The following is a 27,145-nucleotide window of genomic DNA, read 5'->3' as shown; positions in this document are numbered from 1 at the left end:
AGAGGGTATAATAATGGGGTAAATAAATAATAATCCACAGATATGTGGCCAGTGTCGCACTTATAAATTGCACCCGATCCTATCCGCTTTTGGAACGCTCTGCACATTTTGCATCACTAAATCTGGGAGCTGGAACTTTTTTTATTTTTTCACCACCGGAGTCATGTGAGGGCTTATTCTTTGCGGGACAATCTGTAGATTTCATTGGTACCATTTTGGGGTACATGCAATTTTGTTGATCACTTTTTATGCCATTTTTTGGCAAGCCAGGTGACCAAAAACCATCAATTCTGACAATGATTTTTATTTCTTTTTGACGGCGTTTACCCTGGGCTATAAATGACCATTATACTTTATTCTGAGAATCGGTACGATTACGGCGATACCATATGTATATAGGTTTTTTTATGTTTTGCAGCATTTGCGCAATAAAATAACTTATTTAGAAAATAAATTATTTTTTGTGTCACTATATTCTGAGAGCCATAACTTTTTTATTTTTCAGTCAAAAAAGCTGTGTAATGGCTTGTTTTTTGCGGGACGGGTTGTAGTTTGTATCGGTACTATTTTGGCGTACATGCAACTTTTTGATCACTTTTTATTGCATATTTTGGGAGGGGTGGTGACCAAAAAATAGTGATTCTGGCATTGTTTTTCGTTTATTTTTTTTGCGGTGTTCACCGTGCGGGAAAAATAATATTATAGTTTTATAGTTGGGGTCGTTACGAACACGGTGATACCAAATATGTGTACTTTTTTTTTAAATGTTAATTTTTTTCCTATAATAAAAGACTTATTATAGGAAAAAAAAGCAGTTCATGTTTATGTCACTTCTAACTTATTTTTACACTTTTTTTAAAAACATTTTTATTCTTTTTTTTTACTTTTTTCACTTGTCCCACTAGGGGACACCTAGACTTGCAGCTCTGATCGCTGCTGGAATACATTACAATACACACGTAGTGTAATGTATTCTAACTGTCATTGTGACGTAACTGTCACACTGACAGGAAGCCTACGACGACCAGCCTCTTGCTGGTCCTCATAGGCTTCTGTCCATGGCAGCCCGGAAGCCATTGTCTGGCGTCCGGTTGCCATGGGTACCATCGCCAGCCCCCGTGATTTCACGTGGGGGCTGTCGATCGGCGCTAAACTCCTTAATTGTGGCGTTCACAATCGAACGCCGCAATTAAGGGGTTGACTGCCGAAATCAGCGGAGATGGGCCGCTGATCGGCAACGGGGAATGCAGGGCAGACACCGTGCACAGTTAACCGCCGCTGCGGTGTAGCGCTTAACTGTCAAAGCACAGACGTAACTGCACGTCAAGGTGCGCAAACTTACTGCTCACCTCGACGTACAGTTACGTCAAGGTGCGGGAAGGGGTTAAGCTCAATGAGGCACGGGTTAACGTTATCAAGTTGAGCTGAAACTTTCCCAATCAAATTTTCTAGCCAATTGACAACTTTTACGGGGGTCCCCCGGAAGATGGACCGAAAATAAAATTTCCCCCTATACTTTGTGACCACCCTAATGATGGCTCTACCGATAATATTATATACATTCTGCAGTGACTATTCCCCTTAAACCCTCATTCCTTACCAAGTTGCAAAGGGAGTTTTTATCCTTCGAGGGAAAAAGCGTCCTAGGTTTTGTATCGCTACCATGATTAGATCATGGCGATCTGGTGGAATCGGGGGTTCCTGATATACATACATTTTACATGTCTACTACACTATATCAACTTAATATTGGATGGGCCCCAGAGTGCGCCAAAAAATGGCTGGATATAAGAGCATGCCTCATATCTTCTCTGAAGGAGACTGCCTCTTCTTTGCCGTCTCCGACTGTACCCTTGTTGGGATTGACGACCTCCTTGAGGTTATGGAAATACCTCCCCCGCCAATCCCCTCTGAGATTGTGGGGCTTTCCGTGACATGGCTCTTAGATTCTTGAATATGTTGGTTGACAACACCAACATTGACTCCTGGGATTGGGAATATCTCCTGTCTCTATCAGAACTCTATTTTACTTCCTCATGTGGTATATCCAGATTTGATTTTTTAAGTATTTAAGAAGTCGCCTTGCATTGTCCTCAATGGACATTTCTAGCCCACTAAACGCATGCCCGGGTTTACAGTTCTACACTAATAGGCCATGTTCACACAGGGCGGACACACACACACACACACACACACGTATATACACGCATACGTATATACACACACACACGTGTATATACACACACGCATACGTATATACACACACGCATACGTATATACACACACACACACGTGTATATACACACACGCATACGTATACACACACACGCATACGTATATACACACACACGCATATGTATATACACACACACGCACACGTGTATATACACGCACACGTGTATATACACGCACACGTGTGTATATACACGCACACGTGTGTATATACACGCACACGTGTGTATATACACGCACACGTATGCACACGCACACGTGTACACACGCGTATACACACACACGCACACGTGTATATACACACACACGCACACGTGTATATACACACACACGCACACGTGTATATACACACACACGCACACGTGTATATACACACACACGCACACGTGTATATACACACACACGCACACGTGTATATACACACACACGCACACGTGTATATACACACACACGCACACGTGTATATACACACACACGCACACGTGTATATACACACACACGCACACGTGTATATACACACACACGTGTGTATATACACACACACACGTGTGTATATATACACACACACGTGTGTATATATACACACACACATCTATATACACACACACACGCACACGTGTGTATATATACACACACACATCTATATATATATATATATATATATATATATATATACACACACACATACATACACACACACACACACACACACAATAAATATATATACATACATGCATACACACACACACAAATATATCTATTTATATATATATATATATATATATATATATATACAGTGCCCACCAAAAGCAACACCCTCATAACTTTTGAACGGCTCGAGGTAGACGGCTGGAATTTAGTGGGATTTAATGGGGTCATAAAATCTACCAGTTAACGCCTGCCCAAAAAAAAAAACACCTCCTTGGCGGCGGTGGGGTGGGCGGGGGCAGCAAAATCTTAAATGGCACAGGGGGTCGAGTGGGGGCTAATTTGAAAGCGCTTTTCAATACAATAACGGTGTTAGCATTACCCAAAATGTACCGCGCGGGTAAAATCCTAAATGTGTGTGGACGCGTGTGCGTGTGTGTGTGTGTGTGTGAGCTTCGGAAAGTCACATCAAGGTGACTTTAAATTACATATTATTACAATCGGCCTCAACGATACAAAATGGATCAAGCCCACGATTGTAACATGATTTCATGTGTACACATTTCGATAGTCGCTTGTGAATTTCAGAGAGCGCTAATTCGAAAAGTAATTTTCATTTTTAAAGCATTTCTATGGTCATATCACAAAATGCATTTGACCGAAACGGAAAGGACCACTTTATTGATGATGAGAGGGTATGGCGAAGAAAAAATAAGATCCTATCAAAAAGTAGCGGCTTTATTCAATGCCACTTATCCTATCTGTGATCCAATTTCATTGTCAACTAAATATTATGAAGAGGGGGACAGAAATAACTGGGCTAAGCTCTTTAAGAACTGTAGGGGGTAACCCATCTGGTCCCGGGGCCTTGTGTACATTATTTTATTTACTTTAGCTTGGACCATATCTGCATTCAGCCAATTCAGTATATTAATTGATGTATTAACAGCACTGGCACCGGCTACATCAGCTGCTCTTTCTTCTGTTGTATATACAGAGCAAAAGAACCTATTTAGTAACACTGCCTTCTATTGATACCCTGTGACCATCTTCCTATTACCAATATTTGGGGGTCCTACATGTTCAGACCTTTGCTTCTTTGCATTTACATACTTGAAGAATTTTTTGGGATGTGTTTTACTATCCTTGGCCACCTGCCTTTCATTTTGTAGTTTTGATGATTTTATTACTTTTTTTGCAGATTTTATTAAGCTCTTTATAATTTACAAAGGCTACAGCTGTACCCTCAGATTTGTATTTTTCAAATGCCCTTTTTTTTGTCATATATTGCCCTTTTTACAGAAGGTGTAAGCCATGTGGGGTTTAATTTTAGTAGTTTATACTTGTTGCCTATAGGAATACGTTTTGCACTATAATTATGCAAAGTGGATTTTAAGAATTCCCATTTATCATTTGTACCATTACTTGACATCAGTTGTTCCCGGTCTATATCCTGAATTGCAGCCCTCATCCTGGGGAAATTGTCCTTCTTAAAATAAAGTGTTTTTGCCCTCCCAGCCGGTGTTTTTTTTTTTTTACAGTATAGGTAAAATATAACTATATTGTGTTCACTGTTACCAAGGTTTTGACGAAATTTGACATTCCCAACAAGCTCTGCATTATTAGAAATTACCAAATCCAACAGAGCTTCACCTCTAGTGGGGTCTTCCACAAACTGGCCCATAACATTTTCCTGCAACAGGTTGAGGATATTTCTCCCCTTCGCAGTTAAAGCTGAACCATGACACCAATTAATATCCCGGTAATTAAAATTTTTAACCTCTCTCTTTCTTCTGGAAACTTTCCCTCTTCAATTAAACATGACATTATAAACCCATTACTGAAAAAACCAACTCTTTGCCCATCCAGCGCTGCTAACTACCGATCAGTCTCTAATCTGCCCTTCATCTCCAAACTCCTGAAACGCTTGGTCTACTCTCGCCTTATCCGCTATCTCTCTGCTAATTTCATTCTAGACCCCTTACAATCTGGTTTCCGCACTCTACAGAGACTGCCCTTACTAAAGTCTCAAATGATCTCTTGGCAGCTAAATCGGACGGTAAATACTAGCTCCTGATACTTCTGGATATCTCTGCAGCCTTTGACAATGTAGACCACAAACTACTACGTAACATGCTCCACTCCATTGGCCTTAAAGACATGGCTCTCTCATGGTTTTCCTCCTATCTCTCTGACCGCTCGTTCAGTGTGTCATTTGCTGGTTCTACTCTTCTCCTCTACTCTTCTACTTCTCCTCTTCCACTATCGGGGTTCCTCAGGGATCAGTCCTACGTCCGCTCCTCTTTTCTCTCTACACAGCGCCTATTGGACAATCAGCAGATTTGGCTTCCAGTACCATCTCTACGCTGATGACACCCAATTGTTTGCCTCTTCCCATGACATCACCCCTGCTCTAATAAAAAACACCAGTGATTGTCTGTCTGCTGTCTCTAACATCATGTCCTCTCTCTATCTGAAACTGAATCTTTCTAAAACTGAGCTCCTTGTGTTCCCGCCATCTACTAACCTACCTAAACCTGATGTCTCCATCTCAGTGTGTGGAACTACCACAACTCCTAGGCAGCACGCCCGCTGTCTCGGGGTTAGTTTTGACTCTGATCTTACCTTTACTCCTCACATTTAATCACTTACACACTCCTGTCATTTTCACCTCAAAAACATCTCCAGAATCCGCCCTTTTCTTACTGAGGAAACAGCCAAAACTCTTATTGTTGCTCTGATTCACTCTCGTCTTGGCTACTGTAACTGATTATTAGTTGGTCTTCCCTTCACCAATCTATCCTTATTATTATTTTTTTTTAATCAATACATTTTTATTGAGCATTTGTACATTTTTCACAATAAACCAAACAATCAATATCACAGATATAAGCAACAATGACGTTTAGTAATGTATATGTGTCATATCTTTCCACAGCAAGTCGTACATATATGAAAAGAAAAGAAACGAAATAACATATAAAACAAAAAATCTAAAATATCACATATCCATCCTTCAAAAAAGAAAAATTTAGACATATCGAATAACAGTAACCAAAGCTCAGACGAGCAAATCTGCTCCCCTCGACTACAAGACACCGGAACACACTCACATAATAGTGTAAGCCAGTATTAGGGTAAACAGTTATAAGCACTACGTACCAATGGACCCTATACCTTCTCATATTTTGGAAATAAATGATCCTTGTAAGCTACCATTTTCTCATGGGAGCATGTACTGTTGACATGACTAATGATTTCTTGGAGAAGAGGAATCTCTGGACTCTTCCAATGTCTAGTGACCACCAGTTTCGTTGCTAGAAAAATATGAGCTGCTACCACTCTGTAACCAGTTGGGATGAGGTCCAGGTTCAAAAAAAGTAGAGCTAGAGATGAGGACAAAGGAACCCATGTACCTACTATTCGTTAAAGTAAGCCAAAGGAAGACGTCCATAAATTAACTAGCAATGGACAATCCCACAAGATGTGTAGAAGAGTACCCCTAGCCCCACACCCTCTCCAACAAAGATGAGATGTGCCAGGGAACATATGATGGAGTTTATCCGGAGTATAATAAGATCTTAACCTAGTTTTCATTGCTGCTTCATAATGAAGTGTACATTTGAAATTATGTGATATAAATGTAAGAGAACTTATCCACATAGATGTAGGATAGTCTTGTTTGAGCTCCCTCTCCCAAGCAAAAAACGGGACCGACTTGACAAATAAAGTCTTCAAGCCTAAAAGATCATATAAGGGTCTTAACCCCCTAATCTCCCTGTCTGGATTGGACCATAAGTGAAAAACATCTGCATTCGCCAACACTGCAAAAGGACAATCAGTCTGCAAAAGATGTCTTATTCTGAGATATTTATAAAAATCCCTATTGGAGATATGAAAGTTATCATGTAATGAGGAAAATGGCAATAATTGAGTACCATCCATCAGCTGTTGCACATGAGTCAGACCCTCCGTTTTCTAATCATGAAGATCCAGGCCAGAGAGAAGAAGCTCCAACGACTCCACAGGAGAACAAGTAACCAGTGAAACATCTGATCGGGCACACTTCGAGTGAAATTGTAACCAATGGTACACGGAGGTTGAGAGAAAATATGGTAAAGGAGTGGTAGGAGGACTACAACCAAGACTAGTGAGCAGAAGCGCCCTCAAGTTATGTGTAGGTGTCAAGGATGACTCTATATGTACACAATGACGAGAGACATCTCCCACCCACCAGTGACTCAAGTGTGCCACATGAGTGGCCAAAAAGTAATGGTGAACATTAGGCAAACTCAATCCACCAAACTTCTTGCCCCTATTAAGAATCTTAGCTGCTATACGCGGCTTACTCATAGAATTCAACAATTTTGAGTTTTTTGAAAAAAAGATTGAGGTAACTTTATCTGTAGCGTCCTGAATAGGTAGATCAGCTTAGGAAGAATCAACATTTTATATGCTGCTATTCTACCTATCCAGGAGACTTCATAAGAGGTAATACTCACCGAACGGGAGACGGGGAAGCTGGAGGAGACGATACCGCTTAGCACAGCTGCAATGACCCGATCTAAAAAGTAAAAAACACCGCCGGCGAGTCCAGGGCCGGGAAGCCAAGATGGCGCCGAGGAGAATGACTGCAGGAGCAGGCACATGCGGTCTGAAGCAGCAGACAGGCTGGAGAGATTTGCACAAACTCCTCGTGCACACGGCTCTGCAGCAGGCAAGACGCCGGTGGCTAGCAGTGGGTAGGCAGGCAGCCTGGCCTCGGACTCCAGATACTCCGTGCTGGGAGAGGACACGGTGAGTGAGGAGGAAGAGCTGGGTAGTCAGCAACGGGACAGACGGGCTGATGAGGATGGTGGCAGAGCGCTTCACAGGAGAGACCAGGTGAAAGAGCCGTCCCTCACGGACATACTTGCTGCAGTAAAGCAGAATTCCTCAATTTTATCTATGCTGACTGGGCAGGTGGGAAGCCTGAAGGAAGACATTCTGTTGTTAAGAAATTATTTGCAGAAAGTGGCAGAAAGAACCACAGTTATTGAGGGGAGAGTGTCTGAAGTGGAAGATGTTATACTGGAGCTCAGACGTGATGTACAGTCAGTCACATTCATTGGCGGTGGTTGCCCTGCAGGCCAAGGTGGATGATTTAGAGAACCGGTTACGCAGAAACAACGTGCGTCTGGTCGGAGTGCCGGAAAAAGTGGAAGGCAATAACTCAGATAAGTTTTTTGAAAAATGGCTGCTGGAGCAGTTTGGCCGGGAAGAGCTGTCTCCTTTATATGCTGTTGAAAGGGCGCACAGAGTACCTACCAGACCGGGACCGCCAGGGAGACCCCCGAGACCGGTCTTAGTGAAGCTGTTACATTACAAAGATAGAGATAAGATCCTGCGGAAAGCAAGGGAACGGCAGGATATCTCCATTAATGGCGCTAAAATATCCTTCTATCCGGATTTCTCTGCGGAAGTGCAGAAGAAGCAGCTGCAATATTGGGACGTAAAGGAGCGTCTGAGGAACTTGTCCATACCATACTCCATGATGTACCCGGCTAAATTGCGGGTAGTTGCATTTGGGACTGCTTCATTCTTTGAGAACCCCAAGGAGGCTGCCAGATGGCTGGATTGCAATGAGACGCGGCTGCGGAGACCGGCTGGAGCAGAGGATGCGTGAAAGCCCGCCTAGGCGGTGAAGTTTGGCGTCAAGGAGTCTTTTGCGGGACTGTAGCATATTACATGTTGTTCTGCTGTTCTTCTATGTGCGAGCGCCCTTGTCTGACATGTGACAGGGTGATATCCTTTTAACAAATTGGCCGTACTTGTTGCCAATGATATTGTGGTATCGTTACTGGGTACCTAATGTATCTGTAAAATCTGCTGATTGTGTGGGATTGTTTAATACATATGAATAGCAGTGGGAGCCACAGCTCACTGGAAGTGGTGAGAAAGTTACATGGTTAAGTTGGAAATGCCATTGGGGCATGTCAAAAGTTCACACTACGGTGTGCCTCTGCTGGATAGGAGAGACAGTACATGTTGCTCTGACCCTTTTCGGAGGGGAGGTTTTGTACGGGGGAGGAGGGAGGGGACGCACGGCCCAGTATCTCGGGGGTACCAGTTTGGAGTAGCAACGGATTTCTCTATGATATGACGCCTGATGGGGTCGGTTAAATGCTTATCCTGGAATGTCCGGGGAATACAGGAAGCTAGGAAACGACAGACAATCTTCAATTGGGTTAAACAACAAAGTGCCTTGATAGTGGGGCTGCAAGAAACACATCTGACTAGAGAATCTGTGTCCTTATTGCAAAGAGTGTGGATTGCACATGGGTTTCACTCCTTCCATACGACTTATTCTAGGGGGGTGAGTTTGCTGATACATAAGAGCCTTCCCTTTGTCTGTCATTCGTCTTTCTCTGATGAGGAGGGGAGATATGTGGGAGTGCACTGTACTATATATCATTGGGAATGTATTCTAGTGGTGCTGTATATTCCTCCGCCTTATTCTAGCATTGTACTTAAACGAGTTACGGAAAAACTTTCCAGGTGGACTGAGGTACCGTTAATCTTGATGGGGGATTTTAACGCAGTGATGTCTGAAGGGTTGGATAGATTTCATAAGGGAGGGGGTGGGCAAGGGGGTGAACGGACTGCCTTTGGAAGATTAATGGTGGAACTGGGCTTGCGGGATATTTGGAGAGATAAACATCCAGGGGTGAGGCAGTTCTCATGTGCATCGTCTACGTTCCAGTCTCTTTCACAAATAGATTTGGTAGCATGCTCCGCCTCAGCGGTACCGTATGTGGCGCAAATTGAATATCTACAGAGGGTATTATCGGATCACTCTCCGATGGCGGGGACACTGGAAGTGGGTGTAAGACCTACCAGGAACCCCGGGAATTGGAAGCTGAATGCGTTCTGGCTGAAATTGATGGATGGCGGGGAAATAAGGGACTTGATCACAGAATATTTTACTTTTAATACTGAGTCGGTGCCGCAAGGGGTGTTATGGGACGCCATGAAGGCATGGCTGAGAGGAGTATTCATTCAATATATTAAGCAAATTAAAACTAAGTCTAGGCAACTGGGAGAAAGCTTGGAGGATCGAGTGACAGATACAGAAGGGAGACATGTGGAGGAGGGATCCGAGGAGACACTTAGACACTGGGTTGAGGCTCAGACGCTGCTGAAAAATCACCAACTAGCAATGGCGGATAATAAACGCTTATTCCTTAAACAGAAATATTATGAAGAAGGGGAAACTGCGGGGAGGTTACTCGCTATGATGGCACAGCCACAAGGGAGTAATAATTTTATTCATGGTCTTCGGGGGGAGGGGGGGCGGGTGGAGACAGACACGGGGCAAATCCTGCAAATATTTAAGCAGTTTTATACTGACCTATACACATCCAAAGCGCATTACGACACTCAGCAACTGGAAGATTACTTAGGAAGCATTAATTTGCCTACATTGGGCCTTGAGGCCCAGGAAAGCTTGGAGGCACCTATTTCCTTGGAGGAGTTGGAACAGGCGGTAAGGGATATGGCAAATGAGAAAGCTCCGGGTCCAGATGGGTTACCAGGGGAGATTTATAAGGAATATGGAACGGAATTAGCGCCACAATATTTAATCACTTTACAGGACAGCTTTGACAGAGGTAAACTGCCGGACTCACTATATGAAGCAACGATAGTGGTTCTCCCGAAAGAGGGGAAAGACAGTCAATTGCTGGAGTCCTATAGACCGATATCCTTGCTGACGTCGGATGTTAAGATCTTGGCGAAGGTTCTAGCGCTGCGGCTAAATAAGGTGGTTCAGCAGGCGGTGCATGAAGACCAGTCGGGGTTCATGACCTCCAAATCGACGGCTGTCAACCTCAGGCGGTTGTTTTTAAATCTTCAGGCGATACCGGAAGTTCGTGGGGGAAGGGCTGTGCTAACGCTAGATGCCGCGAAAGCGTTCGATTGTGTAGAGTGGAGGTACCTATGGCGGGTAATAGAAAAGATGGGATTCGGCCCTAATTTCGTGAAATGGGTACAGTTGCTGTACGTGGCCCCTACAGCTCGCATACGGGTGAATGGTGCATTGTCCGACAAGTTTTCGCTGGCCAGGGGTACGCGCCAGGGGTGCCCACTGTCACCATTGCTGTTTGCTTTGGCGGTGGAACCACTGGCGTGCCTCATAAGACAGGAGGAGCGCATACGGGGCTTGCAATATGGGGAAATGGAGGAAAAAAATCTCGCTATATGCAGATGATATTTTAATATATATGGCAGACACTGAGAACACTCTGGAGGTAGTAATGGAGACTATCACAAGGTTTGGGGTGTTTTCGGGATTAAATATTAACTGGACCAAGTCTGCTCTTATGCCACTTGACCCGGTTAATGTTGTGGACACTTGAGTGGGACTACGGGTTCCGATAGTCTCTGAGTTTACGTACCTAGGGGTTAAGGTGACGGCTAGGGTTCAAGACTAAATGTCTTTGAATGTTTTACCACTGCTGCCCAAGGTGAAACATAAGGTGGACGCCTGGAACAGGCTCCCGCTTTCTGCTCTGGGAAGGACCAATCTAATCAAGATGATCCTCATGCCTTAAGTTTTGTATATTCTTCATAATTCCCCAGTATGGATACCTAAACATTGGTTCAGACGAATGCATAATCTCTTTCGGGATCTGGTCTGGAAAAAAGGGGTTCCGAGGATAAAATTGGAGAAACTGCAATTGCCTAAAGATGAAGGGGGGGTTGCACTGCCAAACGCCTGGATATATTTCTTAGCCGCTCAGAGCCAACAGTTTAAAGGGTGGGAGGACTCAGAGGCATGGGGATCTAGCGCACGCTTATTGTCATACATGGGGGAGGACTCAACCCGCTAGAGGGTCTGGAAGTGCATACCTTTAAGAGACTGGCGAGTGCTAAACCTACATTGCGCCTGATACATAAAGTCTGGTGGCAATGCAAACAGATCTTGGGAGTGGGAATGTGCACCAAATATACTCCCTTATGGCATAATTCGGTCCTGGGGGAACTGTACCAATTAGAGGGCATGCAAAAATGGGAGCTGGCAGGGGTTGGGCGATTACAGCACTTGTATGATGATAACGTGCTGAGATCATTTCAGCAGTTGAAAGACCTATTTCAACTGGAGCACAGTATGTTTTATCAATATTTGCAGATCCGTCATGCCCTACATGTGGTGGACCTGACGGTCTGTGCTCTGGGGGTCCTAGAATATGTGGGACGGGCAGACACGACCAAAGGACTGATCTCGATGGCATACAGGAGCTTGCTGTCCAAACACCTGGGAGACCCGATGGCGTTGGTAAAAGTAAAATGGGAACAGGATATTGGTCCATTGACCGAAGAGGAGTGGGGGGAGATATTAGCGTCCACATGTCACTTATCACTCAGTCTGGCGCAAAGGAGATCCCAACTCTTCTTGATACATAGAGTGTACCGCACCCCGTGGGTATTAAAACAGATGGGTATTAGAGCGGATGCTAAATGTCCTAGGTGCACGGAGGAGAAGGCTGACATATACCATATGTTTTGGATATGTGAGGCCCTGAGGACCCTATGGGGGGAAATATTGGATCTGATAAAGCAGGTGTATGGTCTGGAACTGGCGGCAGACCCTAAAGTTATGTTGTTGGGAGCGGTGGGGGAATTGGAGAGGGACAGTATAGTGGGTCTGGCAATTGCAAAAATTTTATATCAGACGAGGAAATGTATTGCTAAACACTGGCTGGATGTGGAGCCACCAGGGATGAGGGAAATTGTAGGAATGTTGAATTATAATATCCTGATGGAGTATAAGATATTTTAAAAAAGAGGCACGGGGAAAAAATTTGATAAACAATGGAGCGGATGGTTGGCTTGCTCTGAGGTGGTATCACCTGACCTGAGTAGAATACTGGCACGAGTCATCTGAGGAATTGGAGGTGACCGAGGTTGGAGCAAAGAAGGGGTGGAGGAGAAACATGTTAATAGAACGGATTCCTTTTCGGATTGGTATTACAAACAATTGGTAGAGATATGGGTGGGGGCTGTGCGAAGGGTGGGGGGAGAGGGGATGTTGGGGGTTTTCTGACATGCTGTAATTGTTGTATACGATGTTGAAATACTTGAAATATGAATGTAATTGTGTTATCCTTTTTGATGTTCGTATCAATAAAATTGGATTAAAAAAAAAAAAAAAAAGTTACCAGAACCGCAGAAGTCTCCCTCTCCACCAGACGACCTACTATATTCAGAACCCTCCTGGTATTATCCGATGCCTGTCTGCCCTTCACAAAGCCCACTTGATCCTGGTGTATTAACAGGGGAATTTTTGAAGCTAAACGATTTGCTAATATTTTAGCAAAAATTTTTAGGTCAGAATTTAGCAGGGATAATCGGACGAAAATTTTGAAGGACATCAGGAGCTTTACCGAGCTTTGGAAGTGTCACTATTATAGCACTCAACATTTCCTTAGGAAAGGAGCCCAACTTGATAGCATGCTGTAGGACGTCATACAAATGTGGTACCAAGGTATCCTCAAAAGTTTTGTAGTAAGCCCTCAATAGGCCATCTGGGCCCGGGGCCTTGTTCAAGGGAAGAGAACGAATCACCTTAGAAACTTCCTGCCTAGTGAGTGGAAGATTAAATTCCTGTAGTTGAGCTGCTGTAAGCCTAGGAAGGTTAACAGAGCTCAAGAAATCTATGAGTGTGTGTTGGAGATCCGACACAGATGGGTGTGAAGTATGAAGGTTATATAAGGACCGATAATACTGTGCCTTAACTTTAAGATTTTTTTCATAAGTATACAATAAACAATCCTTAAGTTGAATTCTAAGGACACGCAACTTTTCCACAGATTCCAAGGACGTACGAGATTTATTCAGACGTTCCAAGTCCCTAATCTTACTTATTATACCATTTAACCGACCATCCCTTTCTTTTTTAGCCCTGTGCCCCCATTGAATGAACATCCCCCTTATGAAGGCCTTATGAGCATTCCACAAAATGAAGGGGTCTTGCACAGAATCAACATTTAAGAGAAAGTATTCCTCTAAACTCTTCTGAAGTTCCTCTCTATATTTGGAATGAGACATTAGAAAGGTGTTGTTTCCCCAAAGAAAGTCAGAAGTGTGTGTATAGGATTCCTCCATAGTAATGGTCGCATGATCCGACCATTTTTGGACAAATAAAGGTCTAGAATTATTTTGTTGCACGGACTGTGCGTTTAAGACATATATAGGTTTTCTGTTGTTTGGATTATGTCTTGTGCTTATACTTATGCCCAAAAGGTATTATAGGTGTTAATTTCCGAGGAAGATATGACCTTAACCCAAGATCTTTGCAGGTGCGGTTTGGAGTTAAAACCTGACTAGGATAGACTAAAGAAAAGGTTGCTCATTATGTACAACTTTCGTAATACAAGTTTTGCAGCGTTCTTTTAAATAAGCACAAGTGAGCCCAGTAGAACATACAACACATCTCTTAACACACTTATAATCCACTTTAGATTTTTGTCCTCCAAGAGTAATAGCGAGGGATAGACAGAGGGAGAGTATGTATAACCCATACACAGTACAGTACATAATATAACTAATTCCCTATGGGGTAATGACAATGCTGGCGGCAGTGAGTTGATCTACTTTGAGGGGGCAGCGGTTTTGGACTCCATCACCAGCAGCACAGGATAGAAGGATACAGACCTCTATCAGACTTGCTTGGGGTCCAAACATAACTCCCGTTTTATGTCCCAGGACAGGCAGGGAGAGTGCGTCCACGCCGAGGGAAGACATGTTGATGTCATTAATGGCACATCCGGGGGGAGTGTTGGCATAGAACCCTATACCCCACATGAAAGCAGGACAATATCGAAACACTGAAAAGCATCAGTAACAAGAGGGGGAAGAGATTTGCTGCTAAAATACTTCCTCGGGTCCATGAATGAGAGATAGAGGAGGGCCTGATTGTGCCACATTTAGCAGAAAAACCATGGCAACTAAACGCTTTATGATAAATGGAGATCAGTTTTTCAACATCACTATGGTGAATTTTATTCCACCCTTCTCTCAAAAAAGCTTAATTCAGCCACATTGGAGGTCTTTCATGCATAAACTGCCCATTTAAGGCACTGCTACGTATCTCAATGGGTTTCAAGGTAGCCTCAGAGGTTGACTTCCTCTTGTGGATCATCTTGTTTCCTAACTCGTGTGGTTGAGTTTCACATCACAGTATGATTAGGCACTCTCATTCCAGATATATTGGTAGAGAGCAGATTCATGTTTTTGTGTTGTCTCTTTCCAATGGTGGCATCATAACGGCTAATGGTTTGTCTCGGTCGTTGTGTGACTTCCTGGACAAGTTCTCAATGCCCTCTTGGAGAAATTGTTAGTAGACCAGCTACTTCTAGAAAGTCTCAACAATTGTAAAAGTTTGTTCCATTTTGGAAATAATGGCTCTCACTATGGTTTTCTGGAGAACTATGCCTTTGAAATATATCTGAATTTTTACAACTTCTTCCTCACTTCATAATTTCTATTTTTCTGCCTTTTTTATTTTTAATTAAAGTGGGGGAAAAATGACATGTGTGAACAATGTGTCAATGATTGAAAGTTTCCATTTGGCTTTGTTCACATATGCTGTTATTTTTGCCACAGGTTTTCTTTTTCAAACAGCAAACGATTATTTGTCAATTTGCAATAAAGAAAATAAAATGGAAAAAAACATGTAATTACATGAGCGCAGCTAAAAGTAGTTTAGTGATTCATGGCCACGTGGTATCGCGGAATTCAGTTGCAACAATCAAACTGCTTTTAGCTGCACTTTTGTAATGGAGGCAAAAACTGTGGCGGTTATTAAAAAAATTGTACGATTTTGCCTCAATTATGAAGATCTTTGTGGAAATATACCCTTAATCTTATATAAAATGTTGATGGAAGAGCTGAAACAAATAAGCGTGACAAATATGCAAAAATAGAAGAAACCCTTTTATATGTCAAACATAATTTTTTGTGAAAAGTTCATTGTAAAAGTTTTTTTATATATATATTATATATATATATACATATATATATATATATATATATATATATAAATTCTGTTGTTATTTTTCAAAGGCAATAACAGAGTTACACTCATATTTATAATACAGTAACATGCAATTGTAGAGATAAATCAATATGTGATCAAAACACTGATGGTCAACAGACCGGTATAAAAGTTTATAACAGTCCTATTGAAGGACAAGGAAATAAGAAGAAGGAGAGAGAAAGAGGAAAGAGAAGGAAAACAATTAATTAAATAAATGGTGGGGGAAGGAGGGAGGATGGATAAATGTGAGAACTAATCCTCTAGGCAAAGTTATTGCATTAAGCAATCAGAGAGATATGTACTGGAGAGTTTTCAAGCTCAACCAATAATGCCATGAGCGCAGAAATTTGTCTGGAGTATCCCATATAGAGTATCCCATATAAGTTCCTCCATACATTTCACCTCTTGAATTTTCTGGAACCAAAAGGTGTGTTGTGAGTGCCTCAACTTGCTTCCATAAAGTCGGTATACAGGAGCAAGCTGCATTGACTAGGTGACATACAATGGATTTCTTGTAGGTGTAAATAGGGATGTCACACAGATGAAGCAGGAAGAGGCCAGGGCATTTGGGGAGAACATAGTTAGTGAATTTCTAAGTGACACACCAGACAGTGTCCCAAAAGGCATCACCCTCTTGAGTTCCACATCTCCAACACATTGATGAAATTGCAGGGAAGATGCTATGGAGTTTGGAGGGGACTCTGTAAGGTCTGTTTCCGGTATTCTTCTAAATAGAGAAGACTTATGAGTCATAGTGTACATACGGGTGAGGTGATCTGTAGAGAAACTGGTGTTAAGGTCTGTCGCCCATTTAGTCAAATAGGATGGATGTGTGTTTTCTGCTGGGAAAATGAGTAGATAAGGGAGAAGGCATGTCGTAAATAGCCAGTTGTAGAACAGAAGTTTTCGAAGACTGTGGGAGAATGGGAGAACAAGAAAAGCAATAAACAACAAAGCGCACATAGTGAATGAACCAATGGGGACAACAATAAGTGTAGGAAACGGTGGTCAAAAATGCTGACCTGTTGTGGTTATGCTTAGAGCACAATATCCAATGGAGCGTGATCCAGTGGTCCACCGAAGTGAAGGTTAGAGGAGGTTGCAGCCCAAGTTTCGATCCGAGAGCAATTGCGGTCCCAATTTATACTGGAGGTGAAGAACGAAAGAACAGCGGAATACTAGAGGTCGCAGCCGTGAAGTAATCACAGATTAGGCAGATGGGGAAGGAACATATCACAGAAAGTGACAGAGTTTGGATGCCTGCCAGAGGGGAAGGAAGCACGGATCTGCAGTGTCAGTAAGTTGTGATATAGTCTTCCAATTATTATCAAGAAGTGACAGGCTTGAGTCTTGAATGTCTTAAGCCGCTGGCGGAAGGAACCCGATTGGCAGCCCGGTGGGAATGATGGATTTTCCAGGATAGGATACGACAGCGACGGAGAGGGGGCGATGCTCAGGCGAGGGAACAAAAGGGATGCTACTTTTAATGTGGGTCTGATGAGGGGATGGGACGGCATATATGGTGTGATCTGATCCAACATCCATGCTGCTTTATGGAGAGGAAATTGGGTGTGAAATTGTTCTAACAGAACCCAGGGTTTAAGGGAAATATGTCTACACCAGTTTATATTGTGGTTAATAAGGAGGAGAGGGAGGTAAAAAATAGGCGTGGCAGCCGTATGGGGAGCACTGAGAAAAAATATAACAGGTGGGGCAAGATGTTCATCTTAAAAATGGAGCAGCGACCAAACCAGGTAAAAATGCCCTTGGATCATCTGTCAAGGTCACCTTTGATTGTACGTAACAGAGTGAGATAGTTGCATGAGTAAAGTTGAGAGGGGTTACAAGATAGAAAAATCCCAAGATATTTAAAGAGACTCTGTCACCACATTATAAGTGCCCTGTCTCCTACATAAGGAGATGGGCGCTGTAATGTAGGTGACAGTAATGCTTTTTATTTAAAAAAACGATCTTTTTTTCACAACGTTAGGAGCGATTTTGGTTTATGCTAATGAGCTTTCTTAATGCCCAAGTGGGCGTACTTTTACTTTCTCATACTCATAACTGAAACCAAATCTCACGAGATCACGGAGCTAAACGAGATTTGGTTTCACTTGCCGGAATCTCACAAAAAAAGAGTCAGAAGTGTCAGGATTCTGAGTACACATGACGTCCAGGCTGGATGGTCATGTGTATTCATTATCAGGACACTGTAGTAATGTTAGGGTTTGTGTATGAGGCTGCACATAGCGATATATCTATATCGCTAGTGCAGTGTAAATGAATGGAGAGGAGTGCATGATGCCGATTGGTCAGCGTCATGCACTCCTCTGTACAACGCCCACTTGGTCGAAAGTAAAAGTACGCCCACTTGGGCATTAAGAAAGCTCATTAGCATAAACCAAAATCGCTCCTAACGTTGTGAAAAAAGATCGTTTTTTTAAATAAAAAGCATTACTGTCACCTACATTATAGCGCCGATCTCCTTATATAGGAGACAGGGCACTTATAATGTGGTGACAGAGCCTCTTTAAGAGAGGATAAAGCCCAATGGAAAGGGAAGGAATCTGCCAGGGCTGAGGTAGTAGGGAGATAGATATTGAGCGCCTCCAATTTTTGAAAGTTAATTTTAAAATTGGACACGGTCGCGTAAGATTTAAAAACGCTCTGCCACCAGCTAATAACTGCCCTATCTTCTACCTGATCTAATAGGCGCTTTAATGTATATAAGTAATGTGGTGTTGTTATTATTGACAAAGTTATGAGTATTTTAAGTGTTATGCAAATTTGTTCTTAATGCTCAAGTGGGTATAGTAAAGAGAAGTGTATGACGCTGACCAATCAGCGTCATACACTTCTCTTCATTCATGTCCAGCTTTATCCGCAGCACAGCGTGATCTCGCGAGATCACGCTGTGCTGTCACTTACTTCCGTAACTCCTTCACACAAGCGACGGGATTACGACCTGACAATGCCTCCAGCTTGGAGGCGATGTCTGGTCATACCCCTTTAGTTCCTTCACACCAGCGACGGGATTAAGTGACAGCACAGCGTAATAGGTGGCCGTTTTCCTTCACGCATGCTGAGGGAGAACAATCCAAAACTAGAGATCCTAAAAATTAACTTTGATTTTCATTGGGATGCACGTAGATTGACGTATTTGGGTATTAAATTGACGCCTACCATAGAGTCCCTTTACGAGGACAATTTCCCTCCACTTTTTCAACAAATAGCTACGGATCTCACTAGATGGTCCCCTCTTAATCTTTCATGGTTTGGCCGCATTGCCTCCATCAAAATGACGATATTGCCCAGATTGCTATATTATTTTCGCACGCTCCCTATTGTGGTCCCTCAGAAGGCGCTTAGACAAATCCAAGGGCTCATCATGGGGTTTATTTGGGGTTCTAAAAGACCGAGAATACAGAGACAAACTTTATTCACCCCTAAAACGGCGGGGGGTCTGGGGGTTCCCAATATCCAACAATACTATCACGCAGCACGTCTGGCGCAATTTACAGATATGTATGCGAGACCATACTGTCCCCAGTGGACGCAAATTGAGACGGCCGCATGTACCAGTTTCCCGCTGGAAACGCTACTGTGGATGGAGTCCTCGGACAGGCCTCCGGTTCTCTCCCCTGTGCTTTCTCAGATGTTACAGCTGTGGGACTCGCTTAGAAAGAGATTCCATATTAAATCACCCCATAATCCGCTCATGACCATCACGGGTAATTCTGCCTTTCCTCCGGGTCTGCGTAGAATGGAATTCCGGTGGTGGCTCAATAAGGGGTTTTACAGGATTAAGGACTTTTTTGTAGGGGGGGACATCAGAACTCTGGATTACTTTAAGGACTCACACTCGATGCCCCCATCGGAGCATTTTAGATATATCCAGATACACCACTTCTTGTTGAACTGGAAATCCAGGAGGGGGGACATCAGCACATTGACCACTTTTGAACGGCTGTGTTGGCTTTCTGGCTTACGACATAAAATTTCCACGATATATTCCGATCTGGTTACTCCGGAAGGTAAACTCCCTTACATGACACGATGGGAACACGATTTAGGTACAGGAGTGGAATTGGAGCAGTGGCGGGAGATGGCATGTACGACCTCAAAACTATCTATCAATACATCCTTGGTGGAAGCGGGTTATAAAGTATTAATGAGATGGTATATGGTCCCTACTCGTATAGCTCGCTTTAACCCATTGGTGGATAAGCATTGCTTTAGACAATGTGGTGCGGAGGGTACACTAATGCATATTCTATGGGAGTGTCCAGTGGTTGCCACATTTTGGAACCAGGTATACCAGCTTATTAACACAGTGATCCAAGTCAAACCCCCCAGGGATGTGATTACGGCTCTGCTATGCGGTCCTATTCCCGAGGTTCGGGCCCCCGCATGTAAATTTCTCCGATATGTGTTTCTGGCAGCTAAAATAACTATTGCTAGGGCCTGGCGAACATCCACGTTGTCTATGGATATGTTGATCGCTAAGATCTCATGGATAATGGTTAATGACCGCCTAACACATCTGCTGGCGGGTACATTAGACAAATTTGATGCCATTTGGGACCCATGGAGGAACCACACATTTTCGTGAATACATAGAGATGGTTAGGAGACCCTTCTACCCTACACCTTTCCTTCCCCCCCTCCTTATCCTTCTTTTGTTTATTGTGTGTGTTTTGTTTTTCTCTCTTATATTTTTTCCTTAGAGGCCATGTTAAGGTACTCTATAAAGCAATGTGATGTCAAGATTGGTTACCTATGTTAGTAATGAAGACATTTATATACTATATATTTGGCAGAAGTGTTGACATCATGAATGATATATAATGTGAGATTTATTGGAGACCATGTTGGTCTAATACTTTGTTTAATTGTATTATTGATATGCAAAAGTTGAGACTCTGCGAGTCTGTGTTATTATTATATTACAAAAAACTGTTTAATAAAAAACTATTGAAAACAAAACTAGAGATCCAATGAAGCTTTCCTTGACCAAGATAGGACCTAATATAATGAAGTCTGGAGCAGGCAGCCAGGTCTCTGGGGGTCCTGGGCATACACGGATACTGGCTGGTGACCGGCTCATGCAGCTTTATGTTACCACCGCATGTGTATAAAAATGGCCGGACCATTGTACAGAACAAACACTATTACACTTTGTGTCTCCATTATGTCCTCATAGATTGTAAGCTCTTGCGAGCAGGGTCCTCACTCCCCAGGTTTGAATTGTAAATGAACTTTGTCACTATGTAATGTCTGATATTGTTTTCATGTTCCCTCTACATTGTAAAGTGCTGCGTAATATGTTGGCGCTATATAAATAAAGATTATTATTATTATTATTATTATTATTATGAGCGAAAAGCGTCTGTTATTCGTTCGGGTATGTGTTCGCGAGTATCACCAGTTGTGGGGATATAAGGGACAAAAGTTTGTGAGCGTTGAGTGCGCAGTGCCCGTATAAGAGTACGGCTAGACTTCTTGCCAAAGTCAAAGAAATTTCAGAGACATTTAACAAGCGGCAGTGGAGATCGTAAGTGAACACAGTTTATCTCGCAATTTGAAGTTTTTTGTTTGTTTTTTTAAATTTGAATAACTTGAATAATTTTCTGTTTACATTTTACATTTTGTAGTCACATTAGGGACATTTACTTTTTATTTATTTTATTTGTTTACACTACAATGTATTTATTTGGTCAGCTCCCAGACTGGACTGCTTTGCAGCTCAACGCGGTAGACAAGCCAGTCTGCAGTGTTAAACAAATAAATAGAATGCGTAGGCCTATCCCAAAATACTGTATATGCCAGTACAATATGATCATGCACTAAGCTCAGGCCAAAGAAAAGCCCTAAGGATATTTCCTCAGGCTGCTCCATTATGATTTCAACTTTCATTATCAGAACGTTCTCACTTTAGGGACACCACAAACATTATCGAGGGTGTATTTAGGGTTCTACATCTGGGATGAAATATGCACCGCACATGCCTGATCATTATACTGTGGAAGGCAGCTGCGCCTAATAAATTTGCCTCTCTCTTGGAGCCGCACATCAAGCCCCGAGGTGGGCATTACGGGTCTAAAGTGCAGTCAAAGTTTTACCTATATTATTCTAAAATTGCCAAATAAATCAAAAGAGCATTAAACACTAAATCACCACTCGCACATCTGGACAATGAGTACTTAGCAGGTAATTGCAGAAAACCATTGCAAACTGCTTTATTATGGTGTCTACATGAGACTTTTTTAGTGATTTAAAAATTTTTGAAAAAACGCATGCATTTTTATCACAATTACGAAAATTATGGCAAGAAACCATGATGAAACTGGAAAAAAAAATACCTCAAACAGCTCTTGCACAATAAATAATCCTTCTAAAAGAGAGTGTCCTACCTTCTCTGTGTAATAGCTTGAATGAACATGAAAGTTTCCAAGTTCCAGATGATTATCATCTTGATTGTATAGATCTTTTAGAGTCTCAGGCTCTTGATGCTTGCAGAACTGTTAAACAATAGAACAATAATACTACATCATCATCATCATCATTTAAAGGAGGGTCTTAAAGACAGCAAAAATAAATGTGCTATGAACAGTAAAGAAGCCACTACAGATTGTAAAATATATTCCTTAGAAATGCCATTGACGGGGGGCAGAGCTTGCCACACTGAGTGATGGTAGTGTAATCCCGGAGCTCCTCACCACCCTCATCAAACCTTCCTATTAACACCACCGATTCCCTCCAGAGATGGTTAAAAAAGAGAAAGACCAGGGCAGAGAATCTCAGGGTACCCCATGACAACCTAAATCGCTGCAAGAAAGAGAAACGAACCTCGCCGGCGGGGAAATCCAAAATGGTGGCCGCCCTACTGCAATAGGAACAGCGTGCGGACGACTCAGGCGACTGCAAGGGAAGCAGATGCCGAACCCATCTCTAGAATTTATCTGAAGAAGACCCTGGTACAAGCCCTTACCCTGGTAATGAGAGACCACTTGGAGATAAAATCTGATATGCACCAAATTGGACACCGGGTCATGGAACTAGAGGATGCACAGGCCTCTGTTATGGATCATAGCTTATCTCTGCATAAAGCGGTGACGGACCATACAGCGCATTTGAACGGCTTTTACTTACACCTGGAAGATCAGGAAAACCATATGAGAAGGAATGAGAGGACTTCCTGAGTCGGTCGCCATAGAATCTCTACCAGGTACTGTTACTCATATTTTTACCTCCTTGATAGGAGATGACCAAGCAGCATCGTTAACCATCGAGAGGGTGCATAGGGCTCTTAGGCCTAAACCCGCTGGAAAAGAAGCTCCACGTGATATTATTTGTCGAATCCTAAGCTTTGTGCATACTGCAGCCATCTTGAAGGCTGCTAGGGCATCTCCAGAGATTGTGTATGAAGGGGCTAAGATTATGCTATTCCAAGACGTTCATGCTAGTAGACTGGCAAAATACGTACTTTGAAACCAGTTACGGATGCTCTTCGTGCTCAAAAATTGCCGATAAGATGACCGTTTCCCTTTGGATTAGCAACCATGAAAGATGGTAGGCAAATCACAATTCGCACGACTGAAGATTTAGAACGCGCTTGGCAAAAGTTGGACATGAGTCCTATAGATGTTCCCTCCTGGATGCCAGTGGCAATGTAACTACCAATATCTCCACAACGCCAATCTTGACAACCCGCTGCGAAACCTAAATTGCCCAAGACGAAGAAACGCTTACTTCCAGATGCGGATACCCGATTCCTTGGATTAAGTTTGTCTGGCTTTCTATTTTTCATTGAGGTATCGGAGATCCGTATACTTTACACATTTATCGTGTGGTGATTCTATTTCAGTTTTCATGTTGATAGTACCATATATTGCGTTATAACAATAGCAACTCACTATAACTATGTGGCAAAGGCTACCTTTCCTTTAGCCTTTTCCCCCCTCCCCCCCCCTATTTGTGACCATTCTTAGCTGATGACACGTGACATAGTCCCTGTGTTAATTTAGTTGAATATTAGGACTGGAGGGTAATATAATATATTGTTCTATATTTTCATTTGGGGTTTGTATTTGCAGAATCTTTAGCATAATAGTTTTGATGTAGCGTTGGCCGCTTCATGGCAAACTTTCTCTCTCCCTCCCTCTGGCACGGGATGCCTACAATGCCTCTGCCTTTGTTTACTGCTCCTCCTTATTCCGTGAAGGAGGTTTTCTTTGAAATTCATTTTTTGTTTATTTTCTGTCTGTTGTGTAGGTTTCTATATGTAATGGCGTATCTCTCAGGTGGTGGTATATCCTCGAGTTGCTTGATATGATGCTGCTCTCGGAACATGATATAGTTGGGTACGTTAAAATGTTGTTCCCTTAATGTAAAGGGTTTAAATTCCCCTCAAAAAAGGTCCGGGGTATTTAGTTCCCTAAGGCATCACGTTCCTGATATCTTGTTCTTACAGGAAACACCTTTTCGGCCTAATCACATCTCTACTTTACCCACTCACCAATACTCGCAATGGGTCCACAGCACTTATTCCTCTAAGCTAAGAGGGGTTTCTATTGCTATTCACAAAAATGCGCCTTTCAAAGTGGAGGCTTCGATGATAGATACTACGGTAAGATATATATTTTTAAAAGGACATGTATTTGGTATGAAGATTACATTGGCAACAGTGTATGCTCCAAATGTGGGACAATTTAGCTGGTTCAGATCTATCCTCCTTTCCCTTAAATCCTTTTCGGAATGGTCATCTCATTTTAGGTGGAGACTTCAATGTTTCTTTAGATCTTCTGATGGATTCATAGGGAGTATTAGGCTGGGTTTACACGAGCATGTTACGTCCGTAAAGGACGGAACGTATTTCGGCCGCAAGTCCCGGAACCGAACACACTTCAGGGAGTCGGGCTCCTAGCATCATAGTTATGTATGATGCTAGGAGTCCCTGCCCCTCTGTGGAACTACTGTCTCGTACTGAAAATATGATTACAGTACGTGACAGTTGACCTGCAGCGAGGCAGGGACTCCTAGCGTCGTACATAACTATGATGCTAGGAGCCCGGCTCCCTGCAGTGTGTTTAGTTCAGGACTTGCGGCTGAAATACGTTCCGTCCTTTACGAACAGAACATGCTCGTGTGAACCCAGCCTTACCGTATCGCACTAAGCACCAGTGTATATTACACTTGACTTGGGGTGTGTTCCTCGACGGGAATGGATCTGGAGACTGAATGACACGATCATAGAACAAGCAGAACATAGTAGTGCTTCTCTTGCTCTAAAGTTAGAGGAATTTTTTCAAGTTAAAGACTCGGTGCAGGTCTCTAGGCCCATTTTGTGGGAAATACAGAGAAAGACAAATGTGCCTGAGGCACACAGAAAACCCAATTTCCCAACTACTAACTGAATAATAGTAAAATATAACTTTTATTGTTTTGCTATTAAGATGTCCATGGAGGGACACACGATGAACACAATGAGTTAAAATTTATAGCCATATATATCTAACATAGAAACTGTGCACAAGAGGACTAACTCCACCTTGGAATATCGAACGCTTTGTTCATTACGCCAGGAACTTAAAAGACCATCTTAATAACAAAGCCAATAAAGCGTTTCAAGTAGCTCGTAGTCAGACATATATACATTGCGACAAAGGATCTAAGCTGATGTGTAGGTTGATTAAGCAGAAGCAATCAAGGGTGTTTATAGACGCTATTAAGAAAGACCAAGGGGTGAGAGTATCATCCACACCGCATATAGCCAAGGTCTTTCAAAATTTGTATTCAAGATTATATAATTTAAAAGATTCTTCTGAGGGGACTCCCACTTCACCTCAAGAACGGAAAGAGCGCATGGTTGAGTTTCTGTCGTCTATCTCAGCGCCCCATCCTTCTAATTTACAATGTGATACGCTTTTAACACCTATTACTGAGGAGGAGGTGGGAAAGACTTTAGACTCAATCCTGTCGGGAAATAGCCCGGGCCCAGATGGCTTGCCCATCTCTTTTTATAAAAAATTCAGGAAACAATTGATTCCCAAGTTCACAGAAGTCTGTAATTCCTTATTTGAGGGATCCTCTCTTCCTAGACAGTCCTTGGAAGTATTTATTACTATTCTACCTAAGGATGGGAAGGATCCTGAACAGTGTGGGAGTTACAGAGCCATTTCGCTCTTAAACTGTGACATTAAATGATGGGCAAACATTTTAGCCTAACGAGTACGAACTATTTTACCCCTAATTGTCGGGGCTGAACAAGTGGGGTTTGTTAAGGGAAGGGAGGGTAGCCACAAAGTTAGCAGGGTTCTACATGTTATATACCAGGCACGCCGCTCGAAAAGATTTATGGTCCTACTGGGCACTGACGCCAAAAAGGCTTTTGGCAGAGCCTGTTGGGAGTATATGAGAGGTGCTCTCTTGAAATTCAATTTTCCCCCCAAATTTATAGAAGCTATATTCTCCTTTTATCGAGAGCCCTCAGCCAGGATTCAACTTAATAGTACCTTGTCCAGTTCCTTTTCAATTTTGAATGGAACTCACCAGGGTTGTCCCCTGTCACCATCCCTTTTCGTTATCATGCTGGAGCCACTTCTCTTGAAAATTAGGCAAATTAACCAGGGCCTCCGTGTAGGAGAACACATTCATAAGACAGTGGCTTTTCGTTTTTGGATGGTGAAGGGGTTAATGGTGGTGGTCTGGAGCAACAAAGAATACCTATATTTTATAATAATTTGGGATTTAATCTAGCTAGGTCCAGAATAATTTATAGAAGTTGGAGCTCTGATTTTCTGATTCAGAGCTCCAAATCCCCTTGCTTCCTTTCTCAAAGCCATAGAGTTGCATGGTAAAGTTATGCCTGCCTGCAGCCACCACTGGGGGGTGGGGGGGGGGTCACTACATAGGGAATTTATGCTGTTCCCATTGAACTCAATGATACATTTATATGTAGTGATAACCCTATAGTAGTGTCAGTGTGTTAGAATTTTTTGTTAGCATTGTATACATTAAAAGAAAAAGAGAGGAGGGGGGGTGCAGAGACAAAATTAATAAACAGGAGGGAAAACAAACAAGCAATAAAAAAATATTGGAGGGGAAGGGGGGGTAAGTGGGAAACTTGTAGTCTTAGAAGAGGGTATCAAAGTCAGCTGAGGACCTGAAAGATCTAAGCAGACCGAT

At 42.6% G+C, this 27,145-nt stretch overlaps 1 protein-coding gene across 2 annotated transcripts in view; it reads right to left on the bottom strand.

The window, feature by feature from the left end:
- The window catches only part of VPS16 (VPS16 core subunit of CORVET and HOPS complexes), a 286,660-nt gene that overhangs the window by 46,066 nt on the left and 213,449 nt on the right, over positions 1-27,145 (bottom strand). For both annotated transcript variants that reach the window (XM_075829956.1, XM_075829955.1), the window contains exon 19: positions 22,372-22,479. In XM_075829956.1, coding sequence (XP_075686071.1) covers positions 22,372-22,479 — 108 coding nt within the window. The remainder of the gene's footprint in view (positions 1-22,371; positions 22,480-27,145) is intronic.

Source organism: Rhinoderma darwinii, chromosome 6, assembly GCF_050947455.1.
Source record: "Rhinoderma darwinii isolate aRhiDar2 chromosome 6, aRhiDar2.hap1, whole genome shotgun sequence".
NCBI classification, from domain to species: domain Eukaryota; kingdom Metazoa; phylum Chordata; class Amphibia; order Anura; family Rhinodermatidae; genus Rhinoderma; species Rhinoderma darwinii.
Note: the sequence above shows the minus strand (reverse complement) of the source record. Positions and strands in the feature narration are given on the sequence as shown.